This window comes from Branchiostoma belcheri, unplaced genomic scaffold, assembly GCF_001625305.1.
Source record: "Branchiostoma belcheri isolate BF01 breed outbred unplaced genomic scaffold, Haploidv18h27 scaffold158, whole genome shotgun sequence".
Lineage (NCBI taxonomy): Eukaryota > Metazoa > Chordata > Leptocardii > Amphioxiformes > Branchiostomatidae > Branchiostoma > Branchiostoma belcheri.
In genome coordinates, this window is record NW_017803024.1 from 500415 (window position 1) to 516344 (window position 15930).

A 15930-nucleotide genomic window follows, 5' to 3' on the forward strand; every position below is an offset into this window, starting at 1 on the left:
CATTACAGTAGCTGTGGTGTTTGTGTTGGATTCAGTGTTGGCCTGAGACTGACCCTGTCCTGTCTGATCATCACCACTGGTCATTGCAGTAGCTGTGGTGTTTGTGTTGGATTCAGTGTTGGTCTGAGACTGACCCTGTCCTGTCAGATCCTGATCCCTGGCCATTTCAGTATACGTAGCTGTGGAGTTTGTGTTGGATTCAGTGTTGGTCTGAGACTGACCCTGTCCTGTCAGATCCTGATCCCTGGCCATTTCAGTATACGTAGCTGTGGTGTACAGAGAATTTATCTGCGAGGCAGTCGGCTCTGTGCCATAAGATAGATTTCTAGCATCCAAGGTTTCAGTGTTGGTCTGAGACTGACCCTGCCCTGCCTGATTGGTCATTACGACAGATGTGGTGTTTGTGTTGGCTTTGATTAGGGGCTGATACTGACTCTGTCCTGTCAGGCCATGGCCACTAGTCATATCAGTAGCTGTGGTGTTTGTGTTAGACTCAGTGATAGCCTGAGACTGACCCTGCCCTGTTTTAACACGGGGTTTATCAACATCCTCATACTGGTGATCATGACCACAGGCCATTACAGTAGCTGTGGTGTTTGTGTTGGATTCAGGGATAGCCTGAGACTGACTCTGCCCTGTCTTAACACGGGGTTTATCAACATCTTCGTATTCGTGATTATCACCACTGGCCATGACAGTAGCTGTGGTGTTTGTGTTGGATTCAGGGATAGCCTGAGACTGACTCTGCCCTGTCTTAACACGGGGTTTATCAACGTCTTCGTATTCGTGATCGTCACCACTGGCCACTACAGAAACTGCTGCGTTACCTGCATACATAGGATTTGGTCTTAAGGCAGCTAGCACTTGGTTATGGGATAGATTTCCAACGTTCAGAGATTGAATGTTAGCCTGGCCCTGCTCTGCCTTGTCAACATCCTCATACGGGTTATCCTCAGCAATAGCCAATACAGAAACTGCCGTGTTTGTGTTTCCAACAACAACATTGGGATTTAACCCTGAAGAAGGACGCCTGCTCTTTATCTTGCACCACACTGTAAAAATGATGGCGCTAATCAGGACATTTCCAGCTACTGAACCACAGACTGAGCCTATGATAACAGGTATTGGGAAACTGGGAACAGATTCTGGCTTCTCTGAAGTGATTGCAAGGGGCGAAGTTAGTGTTGCTCTTGTTTTACCTGCGGGGTCTGACATTGGGGCAACATTGAAGCACCAGTGATACTGAGAGTTGTGTGACATTAAGTGGATATCAGCGGTCGGCTGGGGGGAACTGGGAGCAGTGATTTCACAGGGCGAAGTTAGCGTTGCTCTTTTTTTGCTTGTGTTTTCTGCGGGGTTTGCTGTTGAGCCAGCGGCGGTTTTAAAGACTGATGGGCTAGTATTGCTTTCTGTGCTACCGATTGAAGGTGTTGACACTGCAGCAGAACAGCTATCAACAGTTAGTGGTGATGTGATTGGCTTTTTACATGTCAATTCTTTTGGATCGACATTTTCAAGCTTGCGTCTCAGAAGTCTGGCGGGTTGGGCACATTCTATCTGGTAATTAAATGCAGGATTTAGTTTGATGGGAATCATCCTACAGTCACACTGCCAGGGGTTCTCGTCAAGTTCTATTTCGTCAGGAAATGGGGACAAGCAGAAAACTGACAGGGAAATGACCGTCATCTTGTTGTTCGAAAGGTCCAAACAATGTAAATCTGGCAGATTTTCAAATGCACCAGAATGGATGGTAGTTATCTGGTTGTTGCTCAGGTACAACCGTTTTAGCCGGGGTAGATTTGCAAATGTGCCAGAAGGGATGGTAGTTATCTGGTTGCTTGACAGGTCAAACTCTTGTAGCTTGGGCAGATTTGCAAATGCGCCAGAATGGATGGTAGTTATCTGGTTGTTGTTCAGGAACAACCATACTAGATTTGCAAATGTACCAGAAGGGATGTTAGTTATCTGGTTGTGGTGCAGCCACAACGTTTCTAGCTTGGGCAGATTAGCAAATGCACCAGAAGGGATGAATTCTAACTGGTTGTAGTGCAGGTGCAACTCTTGTAGCTGGGGCAGATTTCCAAATGCAACAGAATGGGTGGTAGTTATCTGGTTGTTATCCAGGTACAAGTATTGCAACTCGGGCAGATTTGCAAGTGCTACAAAAGGGATGGTAGTTATCTGGTTGTCGTGCAGTAACAAGGTTTGTAGCTTGGGTAGCTTGGGCAGATTTCCAAATGCACCAGAATGGGTGGTAGTTATCTGGTTGTTCTCCAGGTCCAACTCTTGTAGCCCGGGCAGATTTGCAAGTGCTCCAAAAGGGATGGTAGTTATCTGGTTGTTGTTCAGCCACAACGATTGTAGCTGGGGCAGATTTTCAAATGCACCTGAATGGATGGTAGTTATCTGGTTGTAGTACAGGTGCAACTTTTGCAGCTTGGGCACATTTGCAAATGCACCAGAAGGGATGGTAGTTATCTTGTTGATGGACAGCCGCAACTCTTGCAGCTTGGGCGTTGCAAAGGCACCAGAAGGGATGAATTTTAACTGGTTCATGGACAGGTCCAAGCATTGCAGCTCGAGCAGATTTGAAAAGGCACCGAGATAGATGGAAGTTATGTGGTTGTAGTGCAGCTTCAAGCATTGTAGCTCGGGCAGATTAGCAAATGCACCAGAATGGATTATAGTTATCTTGTTGTTGTACATGTCCAACACTTGTAGCTTTGGCAGATTTGCAAATGCACCAGAATCGATGGCAGTTATCTGGTTGCTGCGCAGTTCCAACTTTTGTAGCTCGGGCAGATTAGCAAATGTACCCGAAGGGATGGTAGTTATCTCGTTTTTATTCAGATGCAACTTAGACAAATTCTTATACCGTAATAGCTGAGACTTTTTTACAGTTTTAATACGGTTTCTTTCTACGTCTAACTCAGAGATGGATGCTGGGAGGTTCTGAGGGATGCTGGTGAGGCCCATTCTCTTGCATCTGCAGATTGGTGATGTACATCTAGATCTGCAAGCAGCCTCTGGCATGTTGGGCTCCTTCAGGATGATGAGAAGGAAAATCAGCACGTGTCGCAGCTTTCTCCCCATGGTGTCCTGCCACCTAAACAGAACGGCAAGCTCCTCAGTAAGGCCACTCCAACTTTATGTTGGACCTCGAATTTTAAAGTAAAAATGATAACTTGAATATAAACATAAGGTCCCAGGATAAAATCTTGGTTTGTACAAGAGAAAAATTTTGTTACACTCCAATTGTCTTCTCATGACTTTGGTTTGCCCTCTTGGTAAATCATAAATTCCTCTAAAATGTCATAGAACAAAAAATTAGGTTGGAGTGGCCTTAGAAAATCAATGATTTTAGAACATCTCTAGGTGTCCAGTGTGACTTTGTTTTGCATGCCCCTTGTTTTCTGCTAAGTATATATGTGGGATTGAGAGAGTGACAAGATGCCTTTGGGGTTAGGCTTTGGGTTGACTTAGAATCTGAAGGTTCTGGGTTCGAATCCCTGCAAAGATATAATACATATATCACCATTAGAGTACAGCGTATTTTAGATTTGTCGCTGGGACCCGTGTTGATGATAACTCCCGGTAATGAAAAATCTGCCGCCCCCGTCCGTCACATAAAGGACTCTGACAGCCACGCCCGAAATTACAGAAAACAGCCCGTAAACTACCCGGAGGGGCCCCTGTTTCCAGTTGTTATTGTATGTACCTGTTAATTGTCTGAGACTTGCTGCTTGTATATGAATAGTATGTACCGTGTGCTTCTTCTTCTGACCCTGTTTGGACCTCCCAAAAAGGAATCAACAAACGAGCAACAAAATTCTAGACTTTTCTTACAAAACGTTCTTATCTCTAAAAGAAATCAGTAAAACTGGCAATTATAGGACTACGTTTCTTAGTTACGTTTACTCTACTGAATAATGCAATTGTAAAAAAAACCTCCTGGCAAGTGTAGACCGATAAGATGAGTTTCCGTGATCATTTTGGAAAGCCTTGTGTTGGCAAAATGGTCGTAACATCAAGCGTTAAAAACATTTTAAACAAACTGTGGCTTGGCAAAGTCATGATGGTTTATCTGTAGTTCCTGATTTCACAGGAAATTTTGCTAGTAATGCCACTTCTCCAAAATACAATATGAATATAAATATGAATAAAGCAATATAAATGAAACAATCATGGCGCAGCGCCCATATTACCTTCGCTAGAACTAACATTTTCCCAAGCAGATATTAAGATGGAAATTATTAAATATTTTTGATGTGTTGACTTTTCTGACAGCTATCTATCTGATTGTCTTCAGTAAAAACAGCAAACCTTCCCCCATCATATTTCCTTAGAGAATCAAAATCTGATTGACAGCCTTACCTATGGGCGTGGGCCAGTGGTAAACTGTATACAAGGCATTTTACCTTAATTATTTATTCACTCACAGTCACATACCTTTTAAATAGGTCAGAATAGCTTCAGTTGACACTTTTTTTTGACAGAGACTCGGGCACAGGTTGCTGTTGTTCTTGCAGGGTGTGTCAGCCTTCTTCTGTAGCTGATCCGAAATGACGTGTGACAAACAACCCAGGATCGGTCTTACGCAAATGGTGTTAATTGTCTGAAGCTGGCTATTTGAATATCATTAATATCAATGATATACTTTACTACCAATAGTGCCACGTCAGCATATTAAATAATCATGGCGAAGCACCACTGTTACTTCACTTTCCTTAGAACCACCTTTTTCCAAACAGATATTGAGGTGAAAATATTATGAAATCCAGACTTTTCATGCAGCTATTAAACATTGTCATTAGTCAAAGAACAGCAAACCTTCCCCCGTCATATCTCCCTAGAGAATCAAAATCTGATTGCCAGCCTAACCTATGGGCGTGGGCCAGTGGCAAACTGCCTTCTTTTGACCATGTTTATTTGGACCTCGAAAAAAAGCAAATCAACAGAAGAGTAACAAAATTGTAAACATAATATTCTCACAAAAAGTTCTTATTTCTGAAACATTTAACACATTGGCCATCTCTTAAAATGGTTGGGAATACTACTTCTAAAATTTCATTAAAATAGCTATTATAGGACTGAGTTCCTTAGTGCACTCTACTGAATAATGCAATTGTAAAAAATCTCCTGGCAAGTGTAGACCGATACGATGTGTTGCCGTGTTCATTTTTAAAAGCCTTGTGTTGGCAAACTGGTCGTAACATCAAGCGTTAAAGCATTTTAAACAGACTGCGGCTTGGCAAAGTCTTGATGGTTTATCTGTAGTTCCTGATTTCGCAGGAAATTTTGCCAGTAGCGCCACGTCTCCAAAATACAATATGAATATAAATATGAATAAAACAATATAAATAAAACAATAATGGCGCAGCACCCATATTACCCCCGTTAGAACAATTTTTACAAGCAGATATTAAGATGTAAATTGGAGATATTTTCCGACGTCCTGACTTTTCTGACAGCTATCTACATGATTGTGTTCAGTAAAACAGCAAAACTTCCCCCGCCATATCTCGTTAGAGAATCAAAATCTGATTGCCAGCCATACCTATGGGCGTGGGCCAGTGGTAAACTGCCTACAAGGCATTTTACCTTAATTATTTATTCACTCACAGTCACATACCTTTTAAATAGGTCAGAATAGCTTCAGTTGACACTTTTTTTGACAGAGACTCGGGCACAGATTGTTGTTGTTGTTCTTGCAGGGTGTGTCTGCTTCCTTCTGTAGCTGATCCGCAATGGCGTGTGACAAACAACCAAGGATCGGTCTTACGAAAATGGTGGAGTTAATTGTCTGAATCTGGCTATTTGAATAACATTGATATCAATGATATACTTTACTACCAATAGTGCCACGTCAGCATATTAAATAATCATGGCGAAGCACCACTGTTACTTCACTTTCCTTAGAACCACCTTTTTCCAAGCAGATATTGAGGTGAAAATATTCTGAAATCCAGACTTTTCATGCAGCTATCAAACATTGTCTTCAGTCAAAGAACAGCAAACCTTCCCCCGTCATATCTCCCTAGAGAATCAAAATCTGATTGCCAGCCTAACCTATGGGCGTTGGCCAGTGGCAAACTGCCTTCTTTTGACCATGTTTATTTGGACCTCGAAAAAAAGCAAATCAACAGAAGAGTAACAAACTTGTAAACATAATATTCTCACAAAAAGTTCTTATTTCTGAAAAATTTAACACATTGGCCATCTCTTAAAATGGTTGGGAATACTACTTCTAAAATTTCATTAAAATAGCTATTATAGGACTGAGTTCCTTAGTTACGTGCACTCTACTGAATAATGCAATTGTACAAAAACCTCCTGGCAAGTGTAGACCGATAAGACGTGTTGAAGTGTTTATTTTAGAAAGCCTTGTGTTGGCAAAATGGTCGTAACATCAAGCGTTAAAACATTTTAAACAGACTGTGGCTTAGCAAAGTCATGATGGTTTATTTTAAGTTCTGGTTCCAGCCAAAATTGTGCCAATAGTGCCACGTCACCAAAATATGAATATAAATATGATTAAAACAATATAAATAAAACAATCAGCGCAGCGCCCATATTACCCCTGTTACAACTAACATTTTCACTAAGCAGATATTAAGATGGAAATTTTAAAATATTTTCTGATGTGCTGACTTTTCTGACAGCTATCTACCTGATTGTCTTCAGTAAAAACAGCAAACCTTCCCCCGTCATATCTCCTTAGAGAATCAAAATCTGATTGCCAGCCTTACCTATGGGCGTTTGCCAGTGGTAAACTGCCTACTAGGTATTTTACCCTAATTGTTTATCCACTCACAGTCACATACCTTATAAATAGGTCAGAAAAATTTCAGTTGACACTTGTTTTGACTAAGAATCGGGCACGGGTTGCTGTTGTTCTTGCAGGGTGTGTCAGCCTCCTTCTGTAGCTGATCCGCAATGCCGTGTGACAAACAACCAAGGATCGGTCTTACGAAAATGGTGGAGTTAATTGTCTGAAGCTGACTATTTGAATAACATTAATATCAATGATATACTTTACTACCAATAGTGCCACGTCAGCATATTAAATAATCATGGCGAAGCACCACTGTTACTTCACTTTCGTTAAAACTAACCTTTTCCCAAGCAGATATTGAGACGAATTTTTTCTGAAATGCAGGCTTTTCTGGCAGCTTTCCAACATTGTCGTCAGTCAGTAAAAAAAAAGTAAACCTTCCCCCGTCATATCTCATTTCAGAGAATCAAAATCTGATTGCCACCCTAACCTATGGGCGTTGGCCAGTGGCAAACTGCCTTTTTTTTAACCTTGTTTGGACCTCTCGAAAAAGGATATCAACAGAAGAGTAACCAAATTGTAAACATAAATTTTCTTACGAAAAGTTCTTATTTCTGAAAATTTAGTAACGCTGGCCATTATAGGACTGTGTTTCTTAGTCACGTGCACTCTACTGAATAATGCAATTGTAGAAAATCTCCTGGCAAGTGTAGACCGATAAGATGTGTTTCCGTGTTCATTTTGGAAAGCCTTGTGTTGGCAAAATGGTCGTAACATCAAGCCTTTAAAACATTTTAAACAGACTGTGGCTTAGCAAAGTCTTGATGGTTTATTTGTAGTTCCTGATTTCAGCGCAAATTTTGCCAATAGTGCCACGTCACTTAAATACAATATGAAAATAAATATGAATAAAACAATATAGATAAAAAAATCATGGCGCAGCGCCCCCGTTACCCCTGTTAGAACTAACATTTTCATCAAGCAGATATTAAGATGGAAATTATTGAATATTTTTTGATGTGCTGACTTTTCTGACAGCTATCTATCTGATTGTCTTCAATAAAATCAGCAAACCTTCCCCCGTCATATCTCCTTAGAGAATCAAAATCTGATTGCCAGCCTTACCTATGGGCGTGGGCCAGTGGCAAACTGTATACAAGGCATTTTACCTTAATTATTTATTCACTCACAGTCACATACCTTTTAAATAGGTCAGAACAGCTTCAGTTGACACTTTTTTTGACAGAGACTCGGGCACAGATCGTTGTTGTTGTTCTTGCAGGGTGTGTCTGCTTCCTTCTGTAGCTGATCCGCAATGGCGTGTGACAAACAACCAAGGATCGGTCTTACGAAAATGGTGGATTTAATTGTCTGAAGCTGGCTATTTGAATAACATTAATATCTATGACTATAACGTAAATTCTAATCGTCATGCAGGTCCAGAGATGCATGTTTCCTTTTTTTCGTCACCAAGTTACGGATTATGGAAATGGTAACTTGTATATTTGTGGTCTGCAGCTGGGTTTTCAAACTTAGATTTACCTTCATTTACCTTCAAAATTAATTGTCAAATAATGGCTCTAACCCAAGATTTTACAATTTCAAGTAAACGCCTTGCTTCAACCTAATTTATCATTATCATTATTTCTTAAGTGTGTCCTACCAATCACAACCAGGGATACCAAGGGTGGGAGGGGGTGAAGGACCTGCGCTTTTAGTTTTATTAGTTTCATTCTTTATTTAAACCCCATCTGTCTTATTTTTTATCTGTGTATCATGTATTCGTTAGTGTATGTATTGCTATACTTTTGTATTAAGTTTATTGTTTGATATATAAGTTAGCCTAACTTGAGTACGCCGTCATCGTGTCTGTATTTCTTTATATATGTTGTAATAAAAAAAAAAACTTAGATTGTCCATGCTTTACAGCGGATGGCAAAAAATCCCTATTGCAAGCTAGTAACAGCTAAGTAATACGAAGTAATATATTCATTATTCTTGTTAATTTTATGGTGCCTAGCCAGCTATCATAAAAGAAACAAGCTGGTATGTTTGTTTGTTTGTTTTTATTTATTTAACCAGGGGGATACATATCGCCCGTGGGGCGCTTTTCAATGAGCCCTGGGCCTGGGGAAGACCCCAAACAAAAATATCAAACTCAAACTAATACAAATAATCAACAGAAGTAACTTATAAAGTTACATAAGTTACTAGTAAATAATACAAAATCAAGGTAACTTAAGTAGCATACATTGCGCATGAAATCATAATTCCAAAATAAGTGAAACAAAAGTGTAGCCTGACCATCATATAACATAGAACCAAGGTAGGACAAGAAAGAAATCAAGATTAAAATCAGGCTTGGAATGAAGGCTGTTTTATCTATATTTTGATGACAAATATTGTATGGTTCGACAATGTACTAGTCACAATGGACCTATACCATTATTACGTCACAGTTTGGTTACCGCAATGAATGCCGGTCAATCGACGTTTATATTGTACAGGGGTGCGTAGCGCGGCGTGTGTTTGTGTAGCGTTAGCCTAATATAAGGCTTTTAATGCAGTACTACTTTCGTCTAATGTCACAACTAAATCACCCATGCGGCATGTAATGCTGTGTCAACACAACTAGACGCAGCAAAAATCAGACATACCTTAGTTTGAAAACTTTGAAATGATCTTTATTCTTTAACTGACCGTTCTAGAATGTTCTAGAAAGCACCACCACCACGAAAGCTTACTAAAGTGCCGCTCTAGCCACTCTTGGAAACAAACGCAGCCGCGCTAGAAGTCTGCGAGAACTCTCGAGCCTACCTTTCCTTACGCTTAGCCCAGACTTCTACACAAACTTCTTGGCGCGGCGGCGTTAATTTCTAAGGGGGGCGGGGGTCGGCATTTTTACTTATTGAGCCGCATTTTCTTTTCATAATACGGGCTACGGATTCGCTAATGCGGAGAGAGACTTGTGCACGTCTTTTCATAGATACACGTACAGCTTTCCCCCTAAAAGTCCCCCCAAAACCACCACCACCACGAGAACTCGCGAAAGCGCCGCTCTAGCCACTCTTGGAAACAAACGCAGCCGCGCCAGAAGTCTGCGAGAACTCCCTTGCCTTCCAAGCCATCAGCCCTTCCCGCGTTCTTCGCTTAGACTCCTCCCATGTAAAAAGCGGTTTATACCCGAGAAGACGGGTCGCTTTCTTGTAGTTAAAGTAGAAGTTGGTGTTGACTAGTGTCAGAACACCGGGAGTTAAGCGGGGAACGAAGTCGTAAAAAGGCTTCAGGAGGAAACGCAGCAACGCGAGGAGATACGCGATTAGGTAGAGGACCCAGAGCGGGAGGAGCAGGCTGTCATGCCAACGGATTCCGATAGGGGCGCATATGTCGTTGTACGTTGACAGCTCGTTCTGCACCGGCGTGTCGTCCGTGATGCAGAACGCCTCGCCGCCGGCGTTGCCAGGCAACGTCAGCAGCGTACGCGCGGCCAGGAGGTGCGCCCAGGCGTAGTTGCCGACGTAAGCGCAGCAACCGATGACGTCAGGGTGGCTGATACGCTGGAGGGGGCCGGCGAACGGGTCGACCCCCATTTCCCGCCAAATCTTCAACGTCATCATCTCCCCATCACCATATATACCTGCAGGAAGGGAACAGCGGGTTTTCAGTAAAACGTTATCTTGAATGTGCTTTATTAAACTCCATTAGCGACACACAAGACATTGGTACAAAATCAAGTAGCTAATCTTCCTGGAGTTAAAGTACCTAACAGTAGTACCAATACACCACAATAGTACAAATACACTACATCGAAATCTTGAAAGTTCATCAGTGTTGGTAGAAATCATTATGAAGCAAGTTTAAACTGTAATGTCCAACACAACAAATTGGACTCACCCAAATTTTCGACTGTACAACTCCAGTCTTTGTCAAGGAAAGAGCAATCCACCGCGTCCGTGACGTCACGCAGATAACACACGTGAGCAACAGAGACGGGGGGCACCACAGACTTTCTGCAACCTATGATCCACTGCTCACGAAGTCATGTGTGTTATCTGCGTGCCTTAAGGCACAGGTGTGCATATGTGTGACGTACCTCCCGGCCTTAAGGCGCAGGTGTGGAGAGTTTTCCCGCCATTTGTGCTTCGTCCGTTCCACCTCAGAACCGCCATTTCCGCCGCCCGCTTGGTCACGTGGTAGTACAGCGGAAGGGACGAGCTGTCGTAGGGGGTGCTCTCGTTCCCATCGTCCACAGGGTCGCCGCGCCGGTTGGGTCCAATGGTGTTCTGATTGGATTTGATTTATCAAAGGGACACAACAAATTAGATAAATCTGTCATTACAGTATGTCATGCATGGTATCTGTATCTGTATATCCGGTATAACCGCCCTTCGGCGTAACACACCAGCTTCGCAGGCACGCGGCGCGGCAGCAGCTAGCTATATCACACCGAACGACTTGTTATACTTAATCTTTGCACATTTGATTGCAGGAGTTGTTTAAAGCTTTCTAGTGATGATGCCCCAACTGTGCTTGGTGGCAACGAGTTCCAGTCTACGATAGTTCTGGGGAAATGCGAGTTTTTGAATACCTAAATGGTATGTCTGAAGAGTGATTTCTGCACTTAGTTCTTTAGTCCATCGTAGTTTAGCGCGGCCGGCCGTTTGAAGTTGGGGCTAGCCCCTAGCGTTCACATTAAGGCCGCCGCCATACCTTCACAATGACGTAATCGTGAAGTTCTTAAGAACTAGATCTTGATATCTATTAGATAACAGATGTTGCGGCCTAACGTTAACAAGCTATCTGAAAATGCCTTTGGTGAATACCTGAGTGCTGGTATAGACAAAACCGGTCACATCTTCGTTCACACAACACTGCAGTAGGGTCTCTGTACCTGGGATTCCACAAAAAAGGACAATGTTTAGAGATGAATTGTCCGACTCTTTGAAAAATGAGTCGGTTCGGAGACTTAAGCAGTAATATATAGCCTCTACCAGGCTTGGGGAGGCGGCTGGAAACAGTAGAAATCGTCCAAATAGAGAGATAAGCATGCCAAGGGAGTTTGTCCGTTGAGAGAACAGTTTGCCGCACCCTGTTCTCTCAACGGACAAGCTCCCTTGGCATGCTTATCTCTCTATTTGGCCGATTTCTCCTGTTTCCAGCCGCCTTCCGAAGCCTGGTAGAGGCTAAGTAATATAGTCTTTGGTTCATTGTTGAGATGTGAAAAGTCTTTGGCTCATTGTTGAGATGTGAAAAACTTTGGGAAATATTGGAGATTTCTTTGAATAACTTTTGTCTTTCAATATACATTGTATAAATAGACTGTAATCACCATGACCTTGACAACTCACCTTTGACATTGACGTCCCACAAGGTCGCGTCGCTGACCAATCCGAAGACGTCGATCAGTGACGCTGTGTGGATGACGACGTCTGCGCCTGCGCACACCTCCGTCATCTCCGCCATGTTGGTGACGTCACCGCGGATGAGTTTGACCTTGACCCCTACACGTCATCAGTTAGCGATCGTTAGTGACAAATTTCTTTGCAAACATTTTTTTTCTTTTTTCTTTATATTTGTAAAGTCTTTGTTTGAAAACCATTCCGATGAACTTCTAATCCAAATTGTAAACTGGCCTCTTGTGGGGTGTTTAGTACCAGAAATGTGAGAAAAATTCTAAAAATGTTGAAAAATGGAACTGAATGACGGGGGATGCAATGAAGTTTCTTTTTTAAAGTTAAGTTATTCCAATTCTTGGCGCTACGTTAAAGAATGCTAGCCAGAGTGCCTCATCTCCAAGCAGGTCATACGGTGGCAAGGCAGTATCCATTGGCCAGAGGAGTAGTCTCCACCAGACTCCTTTGCAGGCTGAATAATAAATAGTAGAAATCGGCAAAGGGGGTCCAGCTTGCCTGCACAGAAGCTGGACCCTTTATGGCCGGCCATCTCCTCTGGCCAATGATTTCCCCTTTGCAGATTTCTACTATTTATACACAATTTATTACTACATTGTATTAATAGAGTTAGATTAGTATAATTAGTGTCTCTCTTTTGTTATACATTGTTTATGAAGCAGACCAGATTCCTATTACAGTTAGTAGAACTATTAGATATTCTCAACACCACCATATGTGTATGTTAACACCACAAACTATGTATGTATATTTTGGCATACGTTGTACCCGCTACATCTGTTGCGTAATCAAAGTTTTTCTTCTTCTATATTCAGCCTGCAAAGGAGTCTGGTGGAGACTTTTTCCCACCTGATTTCCCCGGAGCCTTGGTGTAGCCGCGCAGTTTCATGTCCACGACGCGAATCTCGGAGATGTCGGTCCCTCTCTCCACCAGGAGGTCCACGATGTGAGAGCCGAGAAACCCGCAGCCTCCTGTCACCACGTACGTTAGACCCGTCGGCATGGTAGCAGCGCTGTGGGGGGAAGATAGGGTTATATCCATGATCCAGAACCGTGCTGTATCCAGAACCGTGTTCAGGCACAGTTCTGGATAGTCCACACGGTTCTGGATAGTCCACACGTATCCAGAACCGTGATGCATCCAGAACCGTGCTTTCATCCAGAACCGTGTTCAGGCATGGTCCTGGATAGTCCACACGTATCCAGAACCGTGAGGCATCCACAACCGTGAATTTATCCAGAACCATGTTCAGGTACAGTTCTAGATAGTCCACGTGTATCCAGAACTATGCTGTATCTAGCTAGAGCCATGTTCAGGCACAGTTATGGATAGTCCACACACCCTCCCGTCACTACCTGTCTGCATGGTAGCAGCGCTGTGGCGGGAAAACAGGGATTGTATCCAGAACCGTTCTTATGCACGGTCCTGGATAGTTCACTCGTATATACTAGTATCCAGAACCTATGGGGCAAATCTATGATAGTATGACCTTCTTGGATATGCGGAGACTATCCAGAACCGTGCTTTTATCCAGAACCGTGTTCAGGCAAGCTTCTGAATAGTCCACGCGTATCCAGAACTATGCTGTATCCAGAACCATGCTCAGGTACAGTTATGGATATATATAGTCCACGCGTATCCAGAACCGTGTTGTATCCAGAACCATATTTAGGTACAGTTCTGGATAGTCCACGCCTATCCAGAACATTCGGTGCGTGCTAATTATTCCATTAAAATTATTATGTGGAATATTTGGAAGCCCGGGCCGTACGCGTAAAGAAGCCCGGGCCGTACCGCTAGTTATCACACGGGCCGGAACACTCGTATCGAACGATATAGACATGTCAGCATGACATAAACTACGTTATCATTGGGTTGTCCCTGACCTACTTTAAATTGTCACGCCGACCGGCTCACCTGGGAAGACCCAATCTGCAATATTTTGGGTGGCTGCACTACAAAACAAGTCAAATTGGCAGTATCCATTTGCCAGACAGTGTCCAGCACCCGTACCCAAGGGTGGTAAGTTTGATACTGTCTTTTCGCCCACCCAAATTTAAGAGGACCTGCATGCCCTTTTCCGTTAAGCGTTATGGGCTGATTAATACACCGTTAATCGTCACTGGGCTGCTCTATTCATCTAGCCTGGGTGCCATCCGATTTGTAACGGATACTTTTTCGGGGTTGCCGTTACAAATCAGGCTGCTATTCATCGACTGGGTGTTCTGATTCAAGGGTGGCAAAGGTGTTCCTGTCTTTTCTCCCACCCAAATTTAAAGGATCTACTTTTAAAGGATCTACTTGGAGATTAGGGTAGACCATTGAGTGTGGCATGGATCGAGGGTGCTACGTGATAACACGCACGTAAGCTTTCTATAAATAGAGCCTTTCCCAAACACATGCTGGGAGCCGCCCTGGTGCGAACATCTGTTGCGTTAACTATGTTTTACTAGTAATAGGTGGAAGCCGCGGGATAAGGGCAAGGACAATCTCTTAAATGGGGCAAGTCCTTTTCCGTAGAGCGTAGACGGACCGCTCTAATTCAACGTAGAGCGTAATTGGCGAATTTGCTATCCGGAATTTAACGTAAACCGTAATGGGGGGAGGCTTCTTGAATTTAGCGTAATACGTAGCCGGTTCCCAAAATTTAGCGTAGAGCGTTGTCGGGACCCCCCCCCCCCCTACCAGGCCCCTTGTGATTATCCTCTTATTCTCTCGCCAACAGAAAACTGTTGCTTGTTTTGTATCGTAGGCCGGTTCTAAAACGGTTGGCGTAAAAAAACGGTTAAAAAAAGAAGTCCCGATAAAAAGCCTAAAATCACGCCGAAATAAGCCCAAACCCAAACCTCTGCTTGGAGAGTAGGTTGTAGCTATTTATGGGTGGTACCCAGAATAAAAATAGAAATAAAGGGACTCCTCTCATAGCTTGTTTTGGGGGCATTTTACCCCTCTAAGTATGAAATGTTATGATGTCAAAAAAAATGTGCTAAAATGGCAGGAATATCGGACAGATTTCTTCATCCAGAAAATTCCCTTTTTTTTGCTTTGCCCTCTGAAATTGCATTAAACTACATAAAATTACATTTTGGTGACTTGTTCAAATAACTTATCTATATCGGTACTGAATTGAGTGCATTAGCAAATAAACTGTATCCTCCTCTGCCTTTCCGGTAGTATATTGACATAGTCTATTTAATGTAGCTTGTTGAATCAGGTATACCGTACTAGCCTGGGTACCATCCCCAGTAGTATATTCGCAAACTCTATAACTGGGTCTGGACTTGCACACATATGTAGCGTCTGGAGTCTGAATATTCGTTCAGATTTTGAACGAGCGCGCTGATTGGTCCTACTCGTCTAAGCCCTTTTTGGGGTATGTACATATTAGGTAAGGGCCGTTCGGACGTCCGAACGGCGACGTTAGCGTCCGTTCGAACGTCCGAACGCCTTATCATCAACATGTCCGACGGCGAACCGAACGCTAAAGCGCACATGATATAGCCGTAGTCAGTCTTTCCGCGATAAATCATCAACATGGCTGACGCACAAGCCGCTCAGCTCACGGAGGCTGATGTTGACCTCGCAATCACGTCCGTTTTGGACGATTTAGACGGAATATCGTCGCTCAAAAATGAGCAAAAAGATGCATTGAATAATTTCGTTCGTGATGTTTTGGGCGTCCTACCGGTAAAAAAAAAAGAACGCACCGAGAAAAGGAACACTCGCGCGAAGATCTGTGTTTA

At 43.0% G+C, this 15930-nt stretch overlaps 3 protein-coding genes across 3 annotated transcripts; all 3 read right to left on the reverse strand.

The window, feature by feature from the left end:
* On the reverse strand, positions 1-1215 carry LOC109465779 (the record flags this gene model as incomplete). The annotated part of the gene is made up of 3 exons (XM_019763217.1): positions 1200-1215; positions 405-827; positions 1-68 (listed from the first exon to the last, which is right to left on the reverse strand). Coding segments are annotated over exons 1-3 (507 nt in total), but the record flags the coding sequence as incomplete, so codon positions are not given.
* Positions 1216-1526: 311 nt separating this feature from the next.
* LOC109465780 (leucine-rich repeat-containing protein 15-like) lies at positions 1527-2556 on the reverse strand. Its single transcript, XM_019763218.1, has 2 exons — positions 1947-2556; positions 1527-1534 (listed from the first exon to the last, which is right to left on the reverse strand). Exons 1-2 carry the CDS (start codon positions 2554-2556, stop codon positions 1527-1529), a joined length of 618 nt encoding a protein of 205 aa, XP_019618777.1.
* Positions 2557-9675: 7119 nt separating this feature from the next.
* On the reverse strand, positions 9676-13189 carry LOC109465785 (3 beta-hydroxysteroid dehydrogenase type 7-like). The gene is made up of 5 exons (XM_019763222.1): positions 13036-13189; positions 12124-12276; positions 11599-11666; positions 10869-11058; positions 9676-10412 (listed from the first exon to the last, which is right to left on the reverse strand). The coding sequence occupies exons 1-5, from the start codon at positions 13187-13189 to the stop codon at positions 9835-9837; spliced, it is 1143 nt and encodes a 380-aa protein (XP_019618781.1). The 3' UTR covers positions 9676-9834.
* Between the last annotated feature and the right edge of the window lie 2741 nt (positions 13190-15930).